The sequence below is a fragment of the Oenanthe melanoleuca genome, chromosome Z, assembly GCF_029582105.1.
Source record: "Oenanthe melanoleuca isolate GR-GAL-2019-014 chromosome Z, OMel1.0, whole genome shotgun sequence".
NCBI lineage: Eukaryota > Metazoa > Chordata > Aves > Passeriformes > Muscicapidae > Oenanthe > Oenanthe melanoleuca.
The window spans coordinates 30,059,178-30,085,525 of NC_079362.1; the positions used below are offsets into that span (position 1 = coordinate 30,059,178).

General features: G+C 38.6%; 1 protein-coding gene across 1 annotated transcript in view; it reads right to left on the reverse strand.

Annotated features, from left to right (window-relative positions):
• DGKQ (diacylglycerol kinase theta) overlaps positions 1-26,348 on the reverse strand; it is an 87,837-nt gene that overhangs the window by 14,187 nt on the left and 47,302 nt on the right. Inside the window, exons 8-19 of the mRNA XM_056513101.1 lie at positions 22,865-22,965; positions 21,167-21,390; positions 20,275-20,365; positions 17,334-17,388; positions 16,118-16,179; positions 15,711-15,861; positions 14,841-14,879; positions 13,088-13,203; positions 5,311-5,462; positions 3,823-3,971; positions 3,052-3,233; positions 1,473-1,573 (exon numbers count right to left, since the gene is read on the reverse strand). Coding sequence (XP_056369076.1) covers positions 1,473-1,573; positions 3,052-3,233; positions 3,823-3,971; positions 5,311-5,462; positions 13,088-13,203; positions 14,841-14,879; positions 15,711-15,861; positions 16,118-16,179; positions 17,334-17,388; positions 20,275-20,365; positions 21,167-21,390; positions 22,865-22,965 — 1,423 coding nt within the window. The remainder of the gene's footprint in view (positions 1-1,472; positions 1,574-3,051; positions 3,234-3,822; positions 3,972-5,310; positions 5,463-13,087; positions 13,204-14,840; positions 14,880-15,710; positions 15,862-16,117; positions 16,180-17,333; positions 17,389-20,274; positions 20,366-21,166; positions 21,391-22,864; positions 22,966-26,348) is intronic.

The window sequence follows — 26,348 nt, forward strand, 5'->3', positions numbered from 1 at the left end:
AAATTCAACTATTTTAGCAGTCATTTTCAAAGACAGTCAAACGTGAATATCATGTGTCAGCACTGTTAGCACGCACAAGCTTTTGGTTTCCACAAAAATGTACCTCAGTTTCAATTCATTATTTCATGTTTTCCTTTTCAGAAGTATATAGCCCTTCAGATCTGGGAAAAAAATTCTTTTCTTTCCCACAAGTACTTCAAATCATCCTGCAAGAATGATATCAAGACATTGTCCATTGCACTATGGAAGCTGCACACTGGGAAATGACTGAGATGAAGATGGCAGGGATGAAAAGCACACAGGGCAACAGCTATCAAAGTATATCACTCAAATGCAGTGTCAATAAGAAGAGGATGCATCTTTTGAAATGCTGCAGCTTTGCAAACATGAAGTAGTATATTTAGAAGAAAGAATGAACATAAGTTGGACATTATATTAACTACACAAGTCTAGAAAAGTTTCACCTACTAGAATGGACACTGCCATACACAAACTGATTTTACTACCTATAATGCTTTCAGCCAAGTGTATTGAAAATACAAGCCAGTGCCTAATAGTAACTTATGTACCAGGAATTACCTCTATTTACATCAACAACTGTATTAGTCAGTTTTTAAGAAAAGGACCATGAGTAATGCCTGTTATGATAGACTATAAAACAGGTTGGACAATACATCATCGCATTCATAACTGGTCAGAGAATATTTTTAATAGTTACACTTTGAAAACTACATAGTTGTAACTGGCTGTAACTCTGGCAATCAAGAGACAATTGAGAGGGTGTTTAATCACCAACATAGGGGAAAACAGACAAAACCAGTTTCTATAAGGAACTACTGATTAATTACACAGACGTGGTTTCTTTTGCTCATCAATTTCAGTAATTATGAGAAGAAGTTGTTCCATTATTCGTTGATGCACATTCCAGAGAGGAGAAAGGTCTCTGTCAACACATTTTTAGTAACATTCTCACTTGAGATACAGAGAGTTTTTTATCCTTAATACCAGCATGCAGGTGCTGCAACAGCACCAGGCAAACTGGAAAAGGTGCAGAAGAAATTCTGAACACTTTTGAACACATCTGAACAGCTTATTGCTCATATAGCAGCACTGCCCTCACTCTTGCTAAAGGCTTTGTGTGAGAGATATTTCCACTATCTCAAAATTTCACTGAACTCAACAATGCAGTTATTGGCAAACTAAGATTACTGAGTAACAGTGACATGGCTTCCAAAAATAGCTTTGGTGCTCTCTCTTAACAGAGGAAAAAAAACTCCAAACCAAACCCAAACCAACAAAACAGGAATTTTGTATCTGTGATTTCTTGGCTAGCTTAGTTCCTCCTTGTCCCAGCTCTGCCACAAGCACTATTAGTGGATACCTGTAGCATTCAATATTATCAGTTGCAGTGTAAATTTACAGTAATGTAATACCACAGAATTGACCTTCACATCTGGTTTCCCCAGCATTACCTGCTATTAAATTTCCCGGGTTCTTCTTCTCTAGCATGATGAAAGTCCAAGCTCAACTCGGCATCAATGCCCAGACCACAGTAATTGTTCATCTGTACAATCTGACCAAAAGGGGAAAAAAAGGTATAATTTTCTGCTTACATTTATAAATGAAAAATGAAGAAATTCCCAAGTTTTTCAACAAAAGCAAGCTTTGCAGATGATTCTTCCAAGTCACTTGAATCTTGACAGATTCTGGAAAACATTTTCCAGAAACACTGCACTAAAAATAAAGCTGCATGAACAACTGTTGACATGTGTAGTCATTATTTCCAAGTATCAGAAAATTCAAAATTTAATCTTAATTAGAAGTAACATGCATAATAAGGCAGGAATAAATAAAAAAAAGCAGAAATAAAAGCAATTCAACCTCTCAAAGCAATTCTATGGAATAACTTCACAAACTGCTGAACATTAATGCCACTATTATTTTTGGCATCTGCCATGGATTTATATTACATCATTGGGAAGACACTCTTACTTACTTTGGAAGGTGACCAGCTTACACCAGATGAATGAAGAACTTGACTTCACCTACTCAGCTGCATTTTAACTAGCTCCCTATATGCCAGCCTCAAGTTTCTACAGATTTCAAACATTTCTTCCATTAAATCTTCCTTTACATGGTGGTTCATTCCACAGCTGTTTTATCCTAGGCCTTACTCTCCCATCCTCCACCTTTAGAAAGCAGATTAGGCACTATGGTAAAAGAAGCCCCTGCTCCACCAAGTGAAAAATAGTTGGAACCTGAGCATCTTAAATCCTCCAACTGACTAATAATGCCTAGGATTTTCCAGTGACCAGACTAAAATCTTTGACAATTGCTACCATTGTTATGAATTCCTACTTTTTTTTTTTTTTTGCAAGCCCCTTGTCCAGTTTCTTCCTTTAATCTGAAAAGAGCGAACCGGGGTTCACATACAGCTCCAAAATCACCATCTAAATCAACATTTTTATTTTCCTAAACAGAAACAAGCTCATATGAACCAAATGACAGTGACTTTCACTCAAAAAAAATGCAAATAACAGATGGCACATATACAGACACATAATAGCAGTAAGATGACAAAAGGATTTGGTTCCTGTATATGCTAGCAACTCCTAGTAATTCTTAAACTGTGAAAGGAAAGATGAGAGTACTTTTTGGGGAAGGGAGTGTTTTTTGGTTGACACTTCAGTTTTACAAGTGTTTTGGAAAGTGTTTTGGCATTCCTTCCAAAGCCTTTTCTTATTTGAGAAATAATTTTCTTTCCAGCTGAAGCAAATAGGAATGCCACTGCCATGTGAGTATTTTTGTTAATCCTCTATCAGATGCTTTTTGCTAAACAGCTACAAAACGTGCTCTGCAGTCAACTAGCCCTGCCAAAACCAAAACACTAAGTCCAGACGTGTGCTGTATTCACCAGGAAACAGCTCAGTAAGGCCCAAGCACAAAGACAAGTGAGCAGTAAAAATTAAACTACGTTAATACCCATCCTCTTTGTGATTTTCACTAGAACAACAGTTCCTACGAATCACACTCAAATGGTGCTCAGCTCACCTTGGGAGGCTCAGGTTCTGCAATGCCATTTTCTGCACCTTCAGCTGGCTCTTCTGCATCCAAAAGGATAGTCCAGCGATCCATAAGAACATCATCCGCCTCATCCACAGAAACCAAAATGGAGTAGGGGTCCTCCCCACTGTAGCCAGCTCCCCAGCGCAAAACCCTCCCCAGGTCATTACCTGGACAACAGTGAAGAACACCAAAACATGACCATGCTTCTTAATCAGTGCATCAGCCCTGTTTTACAAACCACACTGCACTAAGGTGCTCTACTCGAGCCACAGAATTAGTTCATTTGGAAGAAAGAGTTAACTAGCAAAAAAAAAAAAAAAAAAAAAAAATAAATCTGATGTGTTGTGTCCGCACAGGTGCTTACCATTGCATACAGACACACAGGAGCATATCCACAAAAAGTAGAAAAACCTGTTATGGAGTTGAGACACCAGGGAGCAACTGGTTTTGAGTTTGCTCAGCAATGATACACCTGTGCTTGTCAGAGAAGGATATTTTGCCCTCCCAATTCCTGCCCACTCACCCACCCACATACCAACACTCCTGTTGCTTGTTTTTCCTGATACTGTTTTTCTGAAAGCATGACCAACATTTTCTTGAAAAGCTGATACTATGGTTTACTTTCCAGCACCAGCCAAAACTGAATCTCACGGCTTCTCGGCTGCAAAACTAAGTCCTGTGTCAGACAGATGAAGATAAAACCTTCCAGAGAGCTTCTGCACTCAGCAGAAGAATGGTTCTTGCTGTGATTCGCACCTGTTCCTAAAGGTAAGATGGCAACTGAGGGCTCTGAGCACACCAGCTTGTGCCTGATCTCCTCGAGTGCGCCAAGGACCCAGCCAACGGTGCCGTCCCCTCCGCACACCAGCACTCGGAAGGAGGGGACTTTGGAGAACGTGTGAAACCTCCATTGAGAAGCAAAGCACAGGGGAAAAGAAAAGTTAGAATGGAATATAGGAAACGCAAAGTCCCAACATGCTATTTAAAATAACACAGTGCTGGATTTCTGCCCATGGCACTTTATCGTCAGTTTCTGGATCAAATTCAACAAAGTGAACGGAAAAACATGAAGTTGCAGATAAAGATGATTTACAAAAGAGTGAAATCCACATTCCTCTAAGTTTCTTCACAGACAGAACTAAATGGTTAATCATTTCCTTTTTCAAGGGCACAGAGACCTAACTAGTCATAATTTCAGTGTGAACATCTGTAACTCTCTAAATCCTAGAGGAGATGTTGATTATTGGTGGTGTTTTTGTACTTAGTCATAGGAATCACAGTACATTTTCTTCTTCATTGTACTGTTTTCCTGGTGATGCTTACCTTTTGTGGCTTTTCATCCTACATTGTAACATATCATGCAAAATAATTGTTATTTCCCATTGCACAAGAAGCAATAAACAAGTGGGAGCATTTTGCCATAAAGATTCCAAAGCCAAAACAAAATGAACTGGTTACTGAAGTTGCAGCTTGAAGTGCATTAGAAAAACCCAGAATTACACAGTTCTGACAGAAAAATTATTTGGTGTAGCTTGTTTATTTTGTCTTCTACATAAGCTGCATTTTTCCCACAAAGCTTTTGTTCAGAAGATCTTGTCATGACAAGTTTTTTATTAAAGACGTAGTGAAGGAACGAGGAATAGGCTACAACGATCACTTTCAGTTTTACAAAGCTGTTACAAAGTGGGGTTCATTAAATCAAGTCATCAGTTCCTGTCTTCCTACAAGCACATTATGTTCTGTTCCTTGTAGAAATGTTGCAGCTGTGATCAGGCAGACCCTGTTAATTCTGCAACTGTGGCCAAGTTTCAAGAGTCAAAATAGAAAATTTTATTATATTTTCCTGGTAGTTCCCATGAAACATCAGAAGAAATAAAAGCAAAAATCCACCCTCATCAGGAAATGTGACATTTCTCTTTCCATCTCCATTCAAATATAAAATCCATTTATTTTCAACAATTATTAAATATATGCTACTATAAAGTGCATGTGATTTTCCCAGGGCCAGACTCTGCTAGATTTGACAGAAGTATATACATTAGGACTTACTCTATTCTTTCTTCTTTAGAGAACCCTAAAGTTTAACTACATTCTTACAGTCAGAAGGAAACGATCCACTGTCCTGGTCTTCAGGCACAGAACAGAAAAAATTTAGATCTTCAAAATAAGTGAATCTAGTACACTTTTTTATAAAAGTCACAAAACAAATAAATTAAAAAAAAAAATTAAAACATGGTGACTTACCCAGGCAGTGGGCCCCCATTGGTAAGTTCAAAGACTTGATGTGGGTTTAACAGCTTTCTAAAACTGTACAGCAGATCTCGGCCTTTTAGACCACCACTTTTTGGATTCACAAACACAAGAAGTGGGCAACAATTCTGTGGTATCTTGGAAGCCTGAAAAAATAAAAAAAAAAAGACAAGAAAAAGGATTATTCAGTGCCACGAAAAGGCAGGAAAATTACTACTGCATCTCAGAAATACTACCTGATGCTTTCCTGATGCCTACTAAAAAAACAAATTCTATAAATAAAAAGATTCAGTGTCCAGCCAATGGACAGGTTAGCTGCTGATCTTGCTTACCCAGGAACTGAAGGCTCCTTAACTGACTCCAAGTGCACATTTGAGCCTAACATTAGAAATGAAGGTATTGTAAGTAGTTCTTCCTACATATTTTCAGTTAACAGTCTAGGCCAAAGAACAGTGTGAGGGATAAGATTAACTCTGTACGATTAAAACAGTTTCTTTGAAAAGCATGAACTTCCCCCCAAATTTTTCTTTAGTTTTGTGGTTGTCTTAGAATGCATGTCAATTTACAAAGACAAAGCATTTAAAAATGAAGATATTTGGGACAGACAGTGGTATACCTCTCCCTATAAAATTAGGAGCTGAAAGCTTCTTTCAAAAATAGGTAAGCCAAGCTTTTTCATCATGAGGATGTACTCAGAGGTGTCTTATGACCTGCAGAAGCTGCTCGTGAAAGGACTCTCAAAGGCTCCAGAAAGTGCAAAGGAGGCCATTGGACATGGCAGAGGTGAGATTTTCTGGGACACTCCATGGACTGCATAGGAGCAATATCTGCAGATGCACCTTGAGACTAATTTTCACCCAGCCTGTCCGCCTTATAGTTCTGTAAAATGATTTGTAAGTAGTTCTAGAAAGATTAGAAAACCCCAGCGCACCTTTCATACATCCTGCCACAAGGCTGGGGTGCAGGTGCATGCCAGAAAAGTCCATTGGACATTTCAACGACTGCACTTCTAAACAGAAAGGTTTGCCATAGTCCCTAAGTTGTAGTAATTCTTATTTACAAATTGGACAGCATTCAGGGAACAGCTATTTGTCACGCAGCTGACCGGATGGATTCAGGGAACAGAACAACAGTGCTAAATATAAGTCAATTTAGACAAGAATGATTCAGGGGTCGGTGAAGCAGCAGCATGACCACAGCGTGCAAGCATGTGGAGAGATACCAACAGCTACAGATGGGAGGAGGCGGCACCCAGAGAGCCTTTCAGCTGCTGCCTGTGAGCGACCACCACAGACCATGATCTGAGGGGAACAACAGAGAAATCGGCTCAGATTAATGAGTTATATTTGTGGGGGATGCAAAATGGAGCCTGACATTGAGATACCCCAGACCTGTGAGCTGATTTAGGCACTTTACAAACAAATGATTGTTTGGATCTTCACAGTACTTGAGAGATTTCCTCTAATTTTCTGTTCTTAGAAGAGCTGGGTGCTAATCCTCTGCAAGTCACACCCTGCCAGATGTATCAAGACGCTGACAAACACACAAAAATCCTTCTCCTCTAACAATGCCTGCATGAGAAATGCTTTCTGCCATCCAATGTGACTCTTCTCTTGATAAAGAGAAAACACATTGAGAAGAAGAACACTAAGCAGGTATAAAGACTGCTGGAGCAGGCACACACTGCCCCTTCTTTACTCTCCTTCAGATTCTATGAGACATTCAGTTTGAAATTATATCTGTTTTCTTGAAGAATAAATAAGCCAAACAAGGGCTGTTTTGAGGGACAAACAGCCAAAAGAACTTCAATGTTTTCTTTTACTGGAAAGTTTCCACTGCATACAAAACAAGTAGGTTGATGATAATGAGGCTGAAAGCTGTGCACACAACTCTCTCCAAGGGAACCACCTTCATGCTAAACTGACAGCTGAAGTCCAAACACCTGTGGCCTTACATTCAGGCCTTATTGGAAAGCAGGAAGCAATTAATCGAAGCATGCCCAATACATAACAAAAGTAATATTTTTGTTTCTGTTAAACACATGGAAAAGGTATTTGTAGGCAGCAAAGGAAGTCCATGGAACATAACAAAAGCCACTGTCACAAAAAGGATTCCTTGAGTAATAAGTCAACAGCTCAAGGATCCATACATCCCAAAGATACAAGTGGATTTCATCCCCTTGAGCCTTTCCAAGCATTAATGGAACAGTAAGCAGAGCTCCAGTGTTTTCAGAAGTGAAGGCCATCTTGTTACTCCATCAGTTCCTGCATCATCATCTGTCGTCTCTCACTTAGAATAGCTCTTTGGTTATCATCAAAGTTGGAAGACAACTTTAGCATCAGATCCAGCCATCCACCCAGCACTGCCACTGTAATGCCTAAACCCCTCAGCCACATCACCAGCACCAGATACCTCTAAAACACCTGCAGGAATGGTAACCTCCCTGGGCAACCTTTTCCAATGCCTGACCACTCTGACAGATAATTTTTTTCCTAATACTTAATCTGAATCTCCCATGTCTCAAATTAAGGGCATTTCCTTTTTCATGGCAAGAAAGACCAACTCACCACCCACCTCACTAGAGTGATGGGGTCCCCCAGACCTCCTCTTCTGAAGACTAAACAACCCCAGCTACTCCAGCCTGTAATATGATGTGTTTTCCAGTCCTTTCATGATCCTTGTTCCCTTCTCTGGGCATGCCCCAGCACCTCAGTGTCCTTCCTGTAGTGAGGGGCCCAGAACTGGACACAGCACTCATGGTGTGGTCTCACCAATGCCAAGTACAGGGGGACAATCCCTGCCCTAGTCCTGCTGGCCACTCTATTACTGACAGAGGCCAGGACACCATTGGCCTTTGTGGCCAAATGGGCACACTCCTGTTCATGTTCAGCAACCCCAGCTCCTTTTGTGCTGGGATGCTTTCCAGCCACTCTGCCCTGTGGTGCTTATGGGGTTAAATCCCATGAGCAACAGAAGGCAGAGCAGCTCTGAAAGGAAACATCATGTCCCATGGGGTAACAGAGCACACTGTTCCCTTCCAGCACTCCTTGTTCAGCTTTTACTTTGCCCTACCCTCTCTCCTGTTCACTTCCCATTTCTTCCTCTTCAGAGCTTTTTAAATACCTAAATTTAATTTCCAGCCATTTCAACTTTCTGAACAATACTGGCAACCTGAAACCTCAGGCTTGGTATAATGCCTGGAAACTTGTGGGGTTTAAAAAAAAGGGGGTTAACAGGAAAATAAAAAGAAAAAAATATGAAGTTCTACAGCTCAAGGTAAACAAAAACCTTTTCAGAAAAGAATAAGAGCAAAGAAACCAGCCCGACACTGAAGTTGAATAAGTATCTTACTTGAATGTAACAAGAACATTTGATTATCTTCTCTTCTTCAGGAAATCAGTTTCTAAAAATACTGGTTCGGGACATTTAGAAGTGACATGCTGAACACATGTTTTATATTACTTGCTTTTACAGGCACGTTCTAATGTACTCGGTTTAAAACCAAGTAACTGAAATAATTCAAAAACAACTTAAGGGAATCACAACTATTTCTGAAACATGGTACACTCTAAGGCATTCAAAAGCACAGCTGTGTTTTGTAGAGTTGCATGAGATCTTACCCAAGTAACATAAATTCTTGCAAATACATATTTACAGTTTCTACTGTAAATTGCCATCTATATTTATTGTCAAGTGTCAATACTGTATCTAAAAACCCCAAACCAGTTAAATATATAAATTTATATAAATACCCTGAATGCCACTATGATTCACAAACAGCTACAGCTAATGCCTGGAGCTAATAAAAAAATCTGTAGGTAGTGTAAAGTGAACAGTCCTACTACTCAAACCCAACTTTGTTAAGGTATATTCCAATGTAAATTCCTAACTACATGCATTTAGATACAGCTATTCAGAATAAAAACAAATCTTCCAGAAAGCGCTTGTCCTTACAGTGAACTTGCTTCCCATCACAACTCTTCATTAAGCTTAAAGGAGTAAGAAACAGTGCTAAATCTACAGATGAAGGCCAGCTTCTAAGAAAACAATTATTTTTTGGTAAGGATTAAAAACTCTTGACAGTTTGTACAGTAGACCAGAGCTGCTGCTGCTGTGTTTTCTCAAGGACACACTTTGTTACAATTACAGACAGCCACAAGGGTAGCACCCTCATTCTGCACAATTTTTAAAAGTTCCTTAATAAAGCCCCACTGGGGACAGACAAGTGAGTTTGTTACTGGGCAGAAGAGAGTATGTGACTCACAGCCCAAGGACTCCCTTCCCCCTTTAGCCCTGGCTTCAGTGCTGAGCTTGAGGAGTGAAATCTCAGAAGGGTTTTGTGTTGGCTGGCATTCAGGAAGGAATTTATTGCTCCTTTCTTAGAGACAGCTGAAGCAGGCTATATGATTTAGACAACGACAGTCACTGTGAATTGCTTAATTTGTCAGGGGTAGCACAACATGGCTTTAAACTGGGGCAAGATGTTTATTATCCACGCTAATCCCCTTTCCATTGACTGTACTGTGTAATCCCATCTCACAACAAACCAGAATAAGGCGTTCTGTGCCACCTACCCACCAGTGTGACAACCACATCACATCCTCCCGGGTGGTGGGCTGTCTCCAGAAACTGCAGATATCTCTGACAAGTAGAATTCAACATTTGCAAACATCTGCCAGCAGAATCTTCCATGTGCAAGGACTCAGAATGCCCCAAGCAAAAAATTTTTTCTGCTCTGGCTGGAAACGACTCATTACCTGATAAGAAATTATGTGCAAGGTGTCACAACACTACTGGAGCAGCAGCTGGGTCAACCTCCAAGCCTTTTCTTTATTTTTTGGCTAATTGCAGAAATGGAAGAATCACAGAATCATAAAAATTGGAAAAATACCAGTAGCATCATTGATTCCAACCTTTGACTGAATACCACATTGTGGACTAGACCACAGCACTAAGTGCCATGTCCAGTCACTTCTTGAACACCTCCAGGGATTGGTGACCCCACAGCTTCCTGGGGTAGTCCATTCCAACGCTTGCAAATCCTTCCAGCAAAGGGTGAAAAAGGTGACAACCCTTTCAGAAGGGTGAAAAGTAAATCACTCATGTTTTAGTTAAAACGCTTATTTAACTACAATGCTTTTAAGATATAAAATATTTGTGTGAGGATTTAGGAAAATTAATGAAATGGAAAGTTTCATCTATTTGGGAACCTTCTACATATTTTTCTGCTACTCTTAATGAATCTAAACACAACCATCATATATATATCAATATATCAGAGGGCACTCCACTAGTAAAAGGCGTTAGTGATAAAGCCACAAAAACCTGCGCTGGTATCGGCCTCATACAACTTCCTGCTGATTTCCTTGCTTGCCAGTGCTGCCAAACAAGTTCTGTTAAATTAATTCTGAATGGAAAGATTTAGTCCTGCAATGTCTTTCACCTTGAATTGATGCCAAAGAGTGAAACCAAACTGTCCCTGCAGTTCCTTACACACAGCAGCTAAACAACTTTATTAAATACTGCACCTTTTTTTTTCACACTCCAGTAAAGAAAGTATTTTCATTTATTTGAATATTGTGAAATGAAAAAGTGTTTGATTTAATTCCTAAAGGCCTCAAACAGCAGAACAGACCAACATATCTGACAACACTAACTGCTTGACTTTCTAATAAGCAGCTTATGCAAACTGATTCTGCACTCAGACTTCTCAGTAATGGTAATAGGAGAGTGAATTGCTTTGGGTAGATCTGAGCACGCCAGACTATAAACTCCTTAGAAGGTATATCAGACACAGAGTAAGAAAATTTCACCTCATAAATAAGACTAGCAATCTGCTAACCAGCAATACTTCTGTGCTTTTACCAATTTTTAAGAAGGGCTATTTTGGTTTGTTGTTTTTTTGTTGATTGGGTTTTCTTTAATTTAATTGGAAATTTGGAAAAATCATTAGGCCTTCATTCCCAATTTCTTTGTATTTCACTCACAAAAGAAATGTCAAACATGGTGTAAATTTAGTATTGTGTCAGTTCCTGTGTATTTCCTGGTACTGTATTTAAATCATCACACATGTAAACAAAGACTAATATTACCATGGGCTAAAAAGATATCCTGGCTTCGAAAGTACCACAGGAGGTCATCTAGTCCAACTGCTACCCAAAGTAAAGGCAATAATCAAACATTAGTCTACCCTGGGTAATTAGTGAATGGCATAATCTGGGTGGACAATCATACAAAAAACAACACTTGAAGTACCATTTAAATTAACACTTGGCTCCTTTCAGTGAGCTGACCAAATATAAACAACACATGCTGAAATGGAAACACAGTGTTCATCTCCCTGTACAGCCCCTCTCCTGCTTACGTTTTAGAAATAAATCCCTAGCAGTCCCCTGAACAGGAGTTTCTAGAAAATATCTTGCATCAGATAAGGGGCAGCAATATCCACACTTTCCTGGTGTCAGGAAATTCTCTTCAAACATATCCAGTGTCAGAAAAATAGAGAAGTGTAATCAACAGAATGGAGTATATTCAACTTCACACCACAGACACCAAATATAGGCTCATAAGCATTTGCCTAAAAACCACGGAAAACAATCCAAAAGTTCATACTGCTTTCTGTTTCTCATAACAGGCACTCTGAAAACTAGTTTGGACAAGAGGGCCTTGATTTCTAAGGACTTCAAAAAATGTAATTCCTATGCACGCATAAGAACAAGGCTCTCAGTTTTTTAGGAGAGAGTGTAACTTTAGATTTTGCCAGTTGCATGTGAGCTCTACCTCTAGTATATACTCATATAAAAACAATAATTTTGTCTTCAGAAAGCCTTGAAAAGTGTAGGATTAATTTTTAAACAGTGAAAGCAGCTATGTGAATAAGCAACTACAGCCATTGAACTTGATACCCTCCCGTATAAAGCTGGTTCATAATTCCCATTAATAATGTACTTTTCTTGACCTTCTGTGACATTTCAAGAAGTCGAACCAAGACTCTCACTTCATTTGCCATAATGCAGTTCCAGAAAGATAATAACTGCAAGATTCTGCTGAGGTGTTTGTGTAAGTAACTACGGCAACACTGTTTTTTGGACAGAACCTACATAATCCTGGTTAAAAATATCACTTAGTTAATAATTTTCCTCTTCTAACGTTGACCCTACTTTATTAACAAACCTATTATTAAACAAACTGATTCACATGAAAGTGATTGGTAATAACAAGAATAAATCAGAATCAAGCCTGAATTTGTGAAAGGACTCTTGCACTAAGTCTTTCAGAAGACTATGCTCTTCTGAAATCCTCAAGGAACAAACACAGTCGAACTGCCCTCAGCTACAGAATGGGGAAAATGAAGATAATGTCACTGTGAAAACAAGCAGAAACATTTTACCTCACGGGTAGTGAGGAAACATTTAGCTCCCATAACAAAGTTTTGTAAGCATTTTAAGACATACCAGCTGCAACTGAAACCCCACTTAACACTTTTATCATTGAAAGAAACAAAGAGAATATAATTGTTTTCCCTCCTTTATGATTGCAGATAGGCAGCCGTAGATTGACAATTGAACAGTAACAGGACAAATTACTTAATTCACTGAATATATCATATACATAAAGTATAGGCTCTGAAGTATTTTTTTTTTTGGTCACACTACTTAAAGTATGGCCTCCTTAAATAAAACATATTTTCATTTAGTTCTAGCAGAAAGAGTTTTAAGGCAGTTATTTTTTTCTTTTAAAGACATTTTTAAAGTTCAAACCTGTCTCTTACCATAACTGCAGGAAGCACCACAGCATTCAGAGGTTTGTCATTGACAACAGTATCTTTAACTAGCATATATATTCTTTCAGCTTCAGAAAAACATGAAATTTGGAGTACAACAGCACCTGTAAAGAGGCATCAGAACTACTCTTTATATTTTCTAGTGTTATTATTATAAAATAAATCTCATATTATAGCAAAAGTACTAAGTTTATTCAGCAAAACTTATTCTGCAGTTGTTTGTTATCAGTTGAATTCTGTTACTCTGTTTTTAAACCTTCCTTCCTACCCTCAAAGACACGTCAGATTTTTGTTAAAGCAAAGCAACTTGAAGGCAACAACTGCAGCACAGAACTAATGCATATTTAAAGATCTCCTTTGAGCTTCAGGGTTAGGGCCTATTTGCATACTCTTTATCATGACTAACATTCTGTTCTCATCATCTACAAGTGACAAAGGTATCAAGTTTCATTTTGTATCCAATTATTAAAAATCCATTAGTTCTGTTCATTAACAATATCTCAGTAAGAATTACTGCAAGCAAATATTTGGGCTAATAATCAAGTTTAGAACTTTATGTTGGCTTAGGTACTGGAATGGAGAAGCTGGGGATGAAAGAAAGACAAAAGAGACAAAATAAACACTGACAAGTTTGTGTAAAGTAAGATATTTAGTGAGGAGGAAAATAGGCAGGATAAGACAAAAATGCATGATGGACAGTATATAAGATATAGACTGGTAATATAACCTGGCTGCAACAAAAAGGGAGAGTTAGGAAATTATGAGAAACACAAAAATACAAGCACAAGAAGAAAGTGACAATAAAAATCACATAAAAGCAGAAACATCTGAAAAACATATGCATGCAAATTTGGTTTAATGGTGCTGTGACATGGGACGAGTACCACAACACCAACTATACACAAAACCAAGTATGGAAAGGAGAAGGTACATCTGAAAGCTTTACAGCTTTTCCTGAAAAGATGAAAATCAATCAATATCAATTAATCTTGTGAAGACAGCAAATAGCACAAAGGAAGCACACACATCAGACTTCAAAACCATGCTGTGGAAAGAACCATTTAGCACACGTGGAAGTTAAGCCTGCCAAAGGATGTGAACCATCTCAACTATAGACACCTAAACATACAGAAGAGAAAATTCCACACTTCACGTTTTTACCAAAAGCAGATCTCCACCTGACCACTGCACTAAAGCTGCCCAGAGCCACTGCTGCTCCAGCTGTCAGAAGCCTCATGGCTTCTCCGACCTTGCTGAAACAAAAGTCATACAGCAAAAGCAAAGAAACAGCTCAAAGGATGAATGCATTTATTTTCTTCAACGTTCAGCCATTGAACTCTAGCTCTTAACTCTGCTAGGAAACAGTGACTATGAAACAGTCCCACTGAGTCCAAAAGCAATATCAAATTTTAGTAGTCTCAAAGCCAAATATAGTACAATTGAAGGATTTTTAACAGTTCTGTGGTGTTAAGATTATTCAGTTGAACTGCAACTTTAAAACTCATTTTTATGATGATATCTTACTGCCTTTTGGTACACAAGGCATGAAGCCAACCTTTTAACTTTTTTTAATAAGGTAGTACTAATCCACTGCTCTTCATAAATACAATGTGCTACATTTTACCTGAAGGGCTTTTTCTTATGCAGTAAGACTAACATACTCTGAGCTTTCAGCTTCTAGTATTAGGCTTCAGTTTTGAACATAGACATTGTTTGCAAGACTAAGAATTTTAATGCTTACCTTGTGCTTGATAAACATGACTCACAGATACTACATTTGCTGCAAAGGGTAAAAACATAAACATATAAAACCTTGGGTACATTTAGAGTAAATATTTAAAGTATTTTAAAAAGTTACATAAATATAATATAAATAAATATTAAAAGTTATACAAATACAGGGAGAACCTCCAGCTAACACTTTCCCTCTCATGTTTACTTTGCAAGTAAGAAAAGCTAAATTGATTTTCATAAAAGGTGACTAAGAATTCTTTCTGGCATTTCAAGTTTAATTCCTCTTGAAGTGACATAAAGGATTGGGAAAAATGCTTTGTTTCCTGCAACAAAAAGCATGACATATTCCTGACACTGTTTATACAAAGTATTGGTTGAAGGAGTATTATGAAAATTCAATTACACTTCTTTGAAAAAGAAAAATAATTTTTTTTTTCCCTGAGTGTTTGTCCATATGTGTGTGCACACACTGCTCATACTTCCCCATGATGGGGCATAGAGCTCATGACTAACATGGAGAACAGCCCAGGCAAAAAGTGTCAGAGGTTAAAAAAAGCAAGGGATATTCTGCACATGGTTTAAGGTATGTATAGTTCTTCTAAAAAGTGATGCTTTTTCACACGAACACACACATAAAAAAAATGTGTAGTCACATATAACTAGAGTAATGTAATTTATTCCATAAATAATGAGCTGTCACATCTCTCCTGCAACTGTAACCATGTTAAAGTGATTTAAAAAGCTCACATTAAACGCAGAATGATTTTTTAAAATCAGGTCAGAAAAAAGTTAAAGTTATAAGAAAAATGAGCAATTGATGCTACTACATTTTGTTCTGTACAAGTTAATGTGCCTGAAAATGTACCTGTTTACTTACTTTTGATAGCTAATTCTTCCTTGAGGATATTTGTGTATTCTTCAGGGGAAAGTTGAGGTGGAAGGCCACCAACAAATAAATTTACTTGTACAACGGATTTACTGTTTTCCACAATGTAAAATCTTGTTTGATTCATCTGACGTATTGAAGTCTGCCAAAATAAAGGAAAATAAATGACATGACATTTGACAAAAATTTATTGTGAAGCAAAATCCAGAATAGTTCTGCACTTAGCAATCATGTCCTCTACACCTAGAGAATATCAGAAACAGAAACAAACTTCAGTTCAAGCACTTAGCTCCTCTACCCTTAAGCCTGCTTAGGGGGTAACCAATGACTCACTTTTTCTGTAAGAAACAGGACTCTGTACTTGTTAAAAAAAAATGATGTTTGTTTTTCAGATTTACCTTTCTTATGTCCTTGAGTCTGTTAAGAATCAGTTCCTGATTATCCAAGACCATGCGCTGAACTGGAGGGGGCAAGAACATTAATCATGTTAGAGAGCATGGAAATTATTATCAGGCTCAATTACACAAAAACAATAAGAAGAAAAATTAGGGGTAAAGTACAGCTCTGCATACAACTAATTTTCTCATAAAGGACCATGTAGACTTGCATTTACTTCTTATCCAACAATAAAAACACAGGTGCTTGGAACAGTCCAGCCTTTTCCACATTTCTTAAACACCACCCTCCTCTAAAAAAAGGCAGAAACAGCCTGAACCCACTCAAAAGACAAGGACTACTTTGATAATAATCTAACAGTTTGACAGAAGACTTTAAAACTATATTTCCTAACAAGTACAATAATAACCAAATTCTGTGTTTTATCAAAATACTAAAACAATTCTAAAAACTTCCAGTTAATTAAGGTTGCAAATGATGCTTTAAAACAGAGCACCAGAAACCAACCAGTGTTATGACATTCACAAAGCTACAATAACCTGATAAAACAGCTTCCCAATAATGATTGCAAATGAAGCAAAGCATTGAGACAGTATTTGAATGGCAAAAGTATTATTCAGCTGTGGTCAGAGCATTAGACTACTTCAATGTCTTCATTTATTTGCCCATGAAACCTTACAAATACTGAAGCTCAGAAGGATGTCAACTTGGAGAACACCAGCCCAACTCCAATAGAATCAGAAAACATTTGAGCAATGCTAGGACTGCAGATTTCTGTTCTTCCTCACACACAACTTTTATACAAACATATTACTTGGACTGTCTTAGGACAAACTTACTCTTTTTCAGGGGCTGTGTCAGGAGGAAAGAAGACAGTGGAAGACATTTAGAATTTACCTTTAATAAATATTAAAGTTATTAATAAATAACTGCAATTTAGAAAATTACATCAGTTAAACATAGCTCCACAAAACAGGGCGGAAGTGTCAATACCCACCAGAAACCACAAATGAGTTTTCATGTAATAAAGAAGGTGAACCTTATTCCCACAGGACACACAGGACTGAAAAGAATCAGCATCACTTCTGACTAAGTATTTCAACATTTTTATGAAGTTTCCTTTGTGGTTTTTATAGCAGAAAATGAACTATGATTGCTAAAATGGGGAAAAATCTCACAGGGATCAAATGTGTCTTTGGCCATTGCTCCTTCACTTACCTTGCTTACTGCCCATAAGCACTTCGACCAATTTGAAATTCTGGAGGCACTCCGTCTGCCAAAAGATACAAGATGTAAATGCAGCTTCTGACCAACAAAATTTTGCCAGATGTTTACATTATTGTGTGTTATATCCTGTACATAGTGTATAACAGAGCATGGAAAATTAAATATATTTTTAAAAATTAAATATTTTTAAATCAATCATGATGTTCTTCTTCTAACCTTCTCATTCCAAGATAGGAATAATCTTCATTTTACACACTCATGGCATCACGCTCCCATGCTCCTAAAAACACTGGCATTCTCACAGCCTTCACCCCTGTATACAGCACAGTTAATCCCATTCCTGCTTCAGCAATGAGCAGCTCATCTGGGGTATTTCCTTCCAGAGAGAGCATGCGGGACTGCTCTTGGAGAAGATGGCCCAGGAACCAGCTTGGCAAAAGCAGACTGACCATTCCCCATCTTCTGGCACACTCCAGGCACTGATGGCACAAAACCCACTTCACACGTGGGTCACAATCTCTTCTCCAAGCTACTGCCAAGGACCACTCACGTCCCTTGCAGCTGGATCAGAAGAGCTAGCACAGCCAAGACCTGAGCTATTTATGACAAGGACTGAAACCCTGCAAACACATGGCACTCAGGAATGGTCTTAAATTTTGGCCTTGAGACCCAAGAGACAAATGATCTTGCTTTATGTGTCATGAACAGGGGTGTTAAGAGCCATAACTGCCTACATGTGCTTTGACTGATACTTGATGAGAGTGACTACTTGGAGCACAAGCAAATTCTGGATACTAAAAAGAGATTTCCTCTATGTACATGTTTATACAGAGAAACAAGTAGATCATTAAAAAATTATCACTACTGGAGAAATTGCAATTGAGCCAAAGAATTAAGTCTTTTACAATATATAACTAGCTGCCCAAATGCTGAGATATGAAGATCTTTCCCCAATGGAGTTTTAAACTCTACTGTTTGACAGTTGTTTTTTTCAGATGAGACAAAACTTCCAACATGGTTGTTCCTATTTTTGTTAAAAGGTCCACAGCACTTGAGGAAACTGACTGAAAACAAATCCTGGAAGTATCCTGTAGCCAAAACAAGCTGCATGGTTTACACAGCTGGATACACCTAGACAGATGTACGATTATCATTTACTTCAGAGAGCTAGTCACATGGATGTTCCTATGTACCCTGTAAATAACCACACCACCCCCTCCGTGAGCATGGCTGTGCCCTGGAGTGCAGTGAACTGTGCTGATTTGCTGGTGTGCTCACAAGCCCCAGGTGCTGACTGAAGTGTGCACACTACAGCTTTGTGCCTCAACACTGGTGAGGCTGGGCCTGCCAATGGCTTGGCAAAGTCTACTAATGTGCTTCCTGAAAATCATGCAGTTTTGGCGCTAACCCCAAGAAGGACAGGCAGATAGAAGAGAGACTATTGTCTAAGGAAAGCATGTGCATCTACAAGATTACAAGAGATGTCTAGAATTTTCCAGTGATGTGGGGAGCAACATAGACAGTAAAGAACATGGGTGCTGTTTCAACCTTGAGCTCTTCCTTGCAGCCCTTGGGGGCTATGGAGATGCTGCTTGCCACCATAGGAAGAAAATTTCTGCAGTGCTCTTTAATGTTTTTATAAATTGTTTGGATTAGGAAATTAAATGCACTGTGAGTTTCCTGATAATACTAAGCTCAGAGGAACAGTGGACATCCTCAGAGGTAGGGGATTTTTATGGGGAGATGTGGATGTGCTGGAGACCTGGGCAATCACCAACCATATGAAATTTTTAACATGAGCTACTGCCAGATTCTCAACCTGGGATGGGGTAATCCTGCTTAAAAACACAAAGAGGGGGATGAGAGCTGAAGAGCAGCCCTGTGGAAAAAGATCTTTTAGATTGTATGAATGGCAAGTTGAACATGAGCCAGCAGTGCCCTGGCAGCCAGGAGGGCCAACCCTGTCCTGGGGTGCATCAGGCACAGCATCACAGCCAGACAAGGGAGGGGATTGTCCTGCTCTGCTCTGAGCTGGGGCAGCCTCACCTCCAGTGCTGGGGCAGAAATGGGTGACACAGAATAAAATGGATATCAACCCAACTAAATGTGTCCAGAGCACAGTGACCAAGATGATGAAAAGTCTCAAGGTCAAGTTTGGGAAGGACCTCTCTGAGGTCACTTGGTTTGTTCACCCGAAGAAGAGAAGGCTGAAGGGTGACCTCATTGAGGTCAACAACTTCCTTAAGGCAGGCAGTGAAGGGAGAGGTGACAGGACCCAAGGAAAAGAGAGCAAAGCTGCATTAAGCGGAGTTAAGTTAGATGCTAGGAAAAGGTTCTTCACTGAAAGCGCGGCTGGTACCTGGAACAGGATCCCTAGGAAAGTGTTCATGGCAACAAGTTCATGAGAGTTCAAGAAGTATCTGGAAAATGCTGTTAGTCACACACTTCACTTTTAGGTAATCCTGCAAGTAGCAGGAAGTTGGACTCAGTGATCTTTATGGGTCCTTTCCAACCTGAGATATTTTATAATTTTACCATTTCCTTCAAAGCAGCATAAATAATTAGGAGACAAGCATGATCACCCTAACAGTGATTGTCAATTTCCCAACAAGGTAAAATTAGCTGAGTAGCTACGTATATAAGTGTGTTTTAAAAGTTACAAGACATAAACAACAAATAAAAAAATGCTGCACCCCAAGAATCATGGTGTTCATGCATGTAAATATGCTTGGCCCAGAAACACTCATGGTACAGAGCAACCATGCCTACCTACCCTGAAGATTATGTTAAGCTTTGAGCAACATGCCAGTCACAAGGGATCATCTGCCAAATGCTAACAACATTTACAATAACTGCGAATTCAGGGACTGCAATTTTTCTAAAGAGAAAAATACATTCTTCCAGGGTCACTCAGTCAGGATCTTTCACTTACCTGCCTTCCAAGTAATGGGAGCACTTCTTTGATCACAGTCTGCACAGTGCTATCCTTATTTACTCGTATAGAAACATATGCCATTCCCACCCTAAGGAGAAAAATACTTATTTTAGGATCTATCCTACGTGTACCTTTTTAAACTAAGTATAGAATTTTCTCAAACAAATTTGCATTAGTTGAAGAAAGTTGTTCACTGGGTCTCACGACAGATGTGGTATCAGCACTGCAGACAAGAAACATTTTCATCTTGAGGAACTGCTAGTTTTTTGTAGCACTACAGATCAGGTTCTTCCCAATCTGCAAGTCTTTTGTAACACTTGTCAATGCAGTTGCAACATCAAAATGAATTATTGGTTAAATTTTATCCCAAAGGCCTTCTGAAATTAGCAGGTCCATACCATTTTGTTTCCACTACTAAATTATGCTTAAAGTCACACTGTCTCAGTGGTAAATTGTACAGGGTTTTTTTAAATTTTAATTTTTTTCCCCTCCTCATCTCACATGGCAAGTTGCACTGTACTTATTCCTACTTCACATTTCTTTGAAAAAATCCATCAATTTTTCAAGTATGTGTATGTCATCATTCGTTTACAGATGTAGTTAAAGTAAAGTTTCATCTTTCTAAGCAGACACATGATACTAGAACTGCACAAGTTGCACTGTAGGTTCCATGCATGTAAAGAAACACAAGAGTTTCCAGGCATGGAAATGAATGCTATGCATACTACCCATATGGAAAAATGAACAGAAGAATCCTGAAATACAGAAAAAGAAACTACACTCTCTGTTAGAGCTCTGCAGTTTTGATAACTAAAGCAAACAAGGCTAGAGTACAGAGGACAACGTAGCTCAGAAGGATAACCTTGTGATCAAGAAGGAAAATACTCACTTTAGCCAGGCAGGATAAATTCTGATCACTTCCTCGTCCTTTGGTTTGGCTCTGATGATCCAAGCTTCAGGAACAGATTCTCGGAATACTGAGCCCAAGTTGCTGTCCTCTGCAGCATCATTCCTGTTGATAACATCATCAGAGAGCAGCACCTGCTGTGTAAAGGTCTGAAGCTCATACTCCTGCTGATCATCATTTATGTAGTACGCCCTCAAAGCAGCCTCCTAAACAAAGCAAGACAAATTAACATTTACTTGAAAAGACACCATTAGTACATATGCAGCCACAGACATTATAAATACCTGATATATGAAATGAACCTTTAATGCATGTTCTAACCTCAGAGCAGTGGACACACAGCAATGGCAAAAAAAGAAATCAAAACAAGAGTGAAGTTTTGAAAACAAATTCAAGTGAACATGAAAGAGAACTTGAGATATCAATGCATTTGAAGACAATCCACAGTATTTTTGGCAATTGATAGCCATTTGAAGACCAAACATAAAAATTCAGGTCCAATAAATCTAGACACATGCATGCAAAATTTACTCCACAAGGAAAACAGTAAACTACACCTGACTGAACCCAACTCTGCTACTCAGTCTTCTTGCACTTAGGGATGCTAAAAATTAGTGAGCTTCTCAGCCACAAAGCTGTCCTGAAACCACACTTCTATGAATAGGAAAGGGAATGGCTGTCCTTGCAAGATGCACACAGAGATTTTACATCCATAATGCGCCCATGCCGGCAGCACCGCTGCCAACACAGATGCTGCGGTCAATACAGCTCACATATAAGAACTTGTATTCCTCTTCTCTGCTATTAAAAGCACCAACCTGGTAAAATGTGATTGAAAGACAAGCAGCACTTCTAAGTAAAAGTGTTTTCAGTCCTGTACATAGTTTTTCTGAATACATTTGACAGACAGAAAACTACAAACCCTTTGCAAAACTCCTGTTGACTTTGAGCACAGTATCAAGATAAAAATCCTAATGATCTTAAGCTTTATATTGTCAAAGTTCTGATGTAATACATTCTTCAGACTTTGCCAAGTCTGTTTTGACTCAGACTCCATCATGCAGAATTCCATTGCAAACCACCCTATTCCCCCTCTGGGATTCATCTCTCACAGTGTGGGGTCTCTGCCTAGCCCAGTAAATAAAGACCTGTACAGCACACTTGATTTAGTACTAAGTAATCCTTCCATCCTAGATGGAAGGACCACTGGAAAAGCTAGGGAGTGGTCAGTATGTGATCAATGATTGATTGTTTTCACAGCCAAGGGGTGGAGATAATTATAACAAGCTTTAGTGTTCAAAGCTGATTAACTCAACTGCAATATTGGTGACTGTCCAGGATAAATACCAAACCACTACTACTGAAATGGAGCAAATCTAAGGAGCTGGTTATCCTGTATTGCTTGTATCAGTAAAATCAGGCTTCAGAGTAACACCAAGAAGCAAAATATCTGCTCAACATGTGATACTGTGGTCACCATTGTGCTACAGATATACAAGCCAACATTTTCTCAGATGCTCTAAAATGAAAGCACTACATGAAGTCAAATTATAAAATTGTAATATTATAGCCCATTCACAGATTGTTGTTGAGTTACAATTCTAAAATTTAGCTTTTTACTATTGTAATATGAAATGATATGTATCACACTGGAAAATTGACCCTCACTGGGTATCTTACCACAACTTCTTCATTTTTTGCAATCCTTGGAACTGAAATTAGTCGAAATTGATTGCGCTTCACTGCATCATTCCCATCAAATATCTTCAGTGTTTGTTTACCTGAATCAAAACAATTGTATTTCATTAACACACACCTTCAATCAGAAAGTTACCTGAATAGGAAGAATATAATATAACTACTAAAAACCTGCTTTTAACCCACTGAAATGTTTCTTCATGGGAACATTCCTTGTCATAGGACAAGCTTTGTTGCTGAGTATTTTAAATGTTGTTTTGTTTCTGTTTGTTTAAAACAAGGGTACATTCAGAGAGGAAAGAGGAAGAAGTAATCGCAGTTTTATCCTGGTTTTTGATACAACTGTTACAGTCAGATGTGCATGTTATTGCTTCTTCAGCCTCAGCATTCAAGACTGCATTTATTATTGACAAGTTGAATAACTTGAAGACCATGACAAGGTTCCACCCCCTTTAGAACAGCTCCCAAAGTACTGCCAGTTCTGAGAATGTGCTTCCAAAGAGAGTCCCTAAGATAGATGGTTAAGTATACAGGCAATGGGAGGAAAAGACAGGGACAACAGAAAAACTAGAAGAAAGAAGGCACAGCAAATGAAGACCTTCAGCATTTAGCTGTGTTTCACTTCACTAAAGCCTTATTGAGTCCATGATCAAACTGTTGAGTGCAGATTGTTGCACAGATGTCTGTGAAAGGGTGAAGAGTGAAGTATTTCATGTTCACCTTTCACAAAGATGGGCTATGATACAGGTACAGACTGCTCTATGACAAAGTCTCACTCTTAAGCAACATTTTAAAGAGTTTTTAATAGCAAAATGCAACCAAATTCTTATAAAACAGGCAGGTTTTGAGAGGTTTTAGGAACAAGTTAATATTACCAATGCATTACGTGTTTCCTTACATGTTGCCTCTGGAAAGGAAACCAAGTTAATCAATCCAGACCAAGAAGGAGATTCCATGAAGACAGACCTTGTGTCCTCTCCTGATCACATCTTTATGAAGACACCTGATGAGCTGCTCAGTTTTGCAGGTTCTTGCAGGCACTCCCCAGAGAGCTCATGCTTTACAGCAGACATAACTATTTCTCACTGACAGAATATGCCCTTTTTATTGCAGTGTTGGACTGAATGATTAACAAAAGTCACCCATTGTTTTAGTATAGTGTTACAGTCTGATCTCACAATAAATCTGTTTCATTATCATCATCATCAAGTAGCATAATCACCAGAAGCTATCACTTGCAATTCTTGAAATGTTAGAAATATTAAGTGAAAGCCACATATACCAGGTGTAATGCCCACACAACTGCTTAATCATGCAGTCTGTTAACACATTGTAAAGGAGTTGAGTTACATGCTGGAACCTACTTCCATGCTTCCCTTACAGCTTGGAAATACTTTACAGTACAGAATGAAATATAAGAGCCTTTTTCCTTCAAATATATCAGTATTTATGTTCAATGAAACACACTAGCAAATTGCCACGTACCACTAGAGGAAGAAAATCAGTGAACCATCTCTAACTGGCCACTGATAAAAAGCAAGTAAGAATCCAGGCAGAAATGTGCATCATGGGTATCTCAATGCTGCAGTGGCAGACTACGAGGAAAGACTGCGGTGTATAACTACTTAGCAAGGACACTTAAGTGCTAGCTTTCTTGAACCACCTGAAACTAAATATGTTGTATTTAATCCACCTATTTCTGCTTTAGTGTATGTTCTCCAACTTCAATCAAAAACAGACAGCATAAAACTAAAGGACTATGAAGTACTTATAGGTGAAAGCAGTCTTTTAAAATTTAGACTCTAGAAAGAAAAATCCTGACACCTTAATTCTCATGACTTTTATTTCTCCTTATTCTTAGATGTGACTTAGACTTCTTTTTCAGTGTAGATTTGTCCACTTCTTAAAGATATTTCTTCATTAGGGCACAAAGTGTGTACAAGGACATTCTCATTACGTTCATGAAGGCCTCATTGCACAGCAAAGCAGTTCCCAGTACAGCCTCCCATCCTACTGCAAACTCATCCTAGTCTCTCCTGGGACAAAGCTGGCCATGTTGACTGGTCTAGTGGAAGGTGTCCCTACCTATGTCATGGGGGTTGGGACTAGACGATCTTTGAGGTATCTTCCAACTCAAACCATTCTATGATTCTGTTATGATATTCAAAACCTTACTGAACATGACAAACTGCCCCAAGTAACCTGACCTGAGCAGGAAGCTCTTTCAGATAACCTCCATACTGCCCCCAACCTCAGCCATGCTGTGACTCTTTGGAAGGAAGCCTGTATGACAGATGCATATACAAAAGAAAACAGACAGAGTAAATAAAATCACAGAATTATAAAAGAGTCTGGGTTGGAAGTGGCCTTCAAGGATCATGGAGTACATGAATCCTGACAGGGACATCTTTCACTAGATCAGGTTGTTCAGAGCCACACCCAAGCTGGTATGACACGTTGTGACTTTTTAATTCTTTTTGTTGATATGAAAAGTAGTATCATCATAGATTTTCATTTTCTAATCACAGTGGAAAAATGATAAGAAGATAAAAATTCACATTTTTATCGTAGTGGTTGTGTGTGTTGTCAATTTCTTTTTAACCACAATATAAGGAAGATATAAATATCATCAACTCTTATTTCTAAAGTACCCTTGAAACTCAAAAACCATTCTGTTGAGGCCATAGCGCACACCAGAAGGCAACCTACTCCTTTAAATTCTGCTGGATTGATGCCAGAAGGATTGGAATTCTTTTAGACAGAGATTTCTGTCAGTGATCTCCATAGTAACTACAGAATAGACAAATGTTAACCAAAAGACACACTGTGTCCTGGGTGACCTTCTTTAGAGCTAACACAACTTGAGAAAACAAGTGAAAGCTGGTTTCTGACAGAACAGCTGATGTTCTGAGTATGAACTTTCATAACACTATCAAAATCTCTGTTGTTTTCTCTAGCAATCCAGAAAGTAGACAACCATCTGAGAATAAAAACATTCATCCAAGTTCTAGTACTTGTTTTCACTTGAAGTGCCTTTGTAGGTTGCTCTAATGAGATACTAGTTGGCCTAAGAGAATCCCTAGCAATTGTAACTGGAGAATTTCTTATGAGCTCTCCATGTCTTAAGAACAGTCAACTAACAGTTGCATTGATTCTCAAAATAAACTGGTTTACAAGAACAAGTTTAGATCTACGGACCAGTAGTAATGTCCTAAGCTCAAGCATATTTCTTAGATAAATAAACATAATGCTGCTAGTCTTGTATCAATCACACAAAAAACCTCCTCAACTTTTATCAGTGAAAAATCATATTTAACTTTGTCACTATCCTCCTCACAGGGGAGACTTTTACTGCAACCCAGTGAAAAATGTCTTGCTTGCACATGAGCTTCTGGAAGCACATTAACAAAAGAACAAACAGCTACATACTGCAATTAGTCATCCAGAAATCTGAGTCAAGAACACA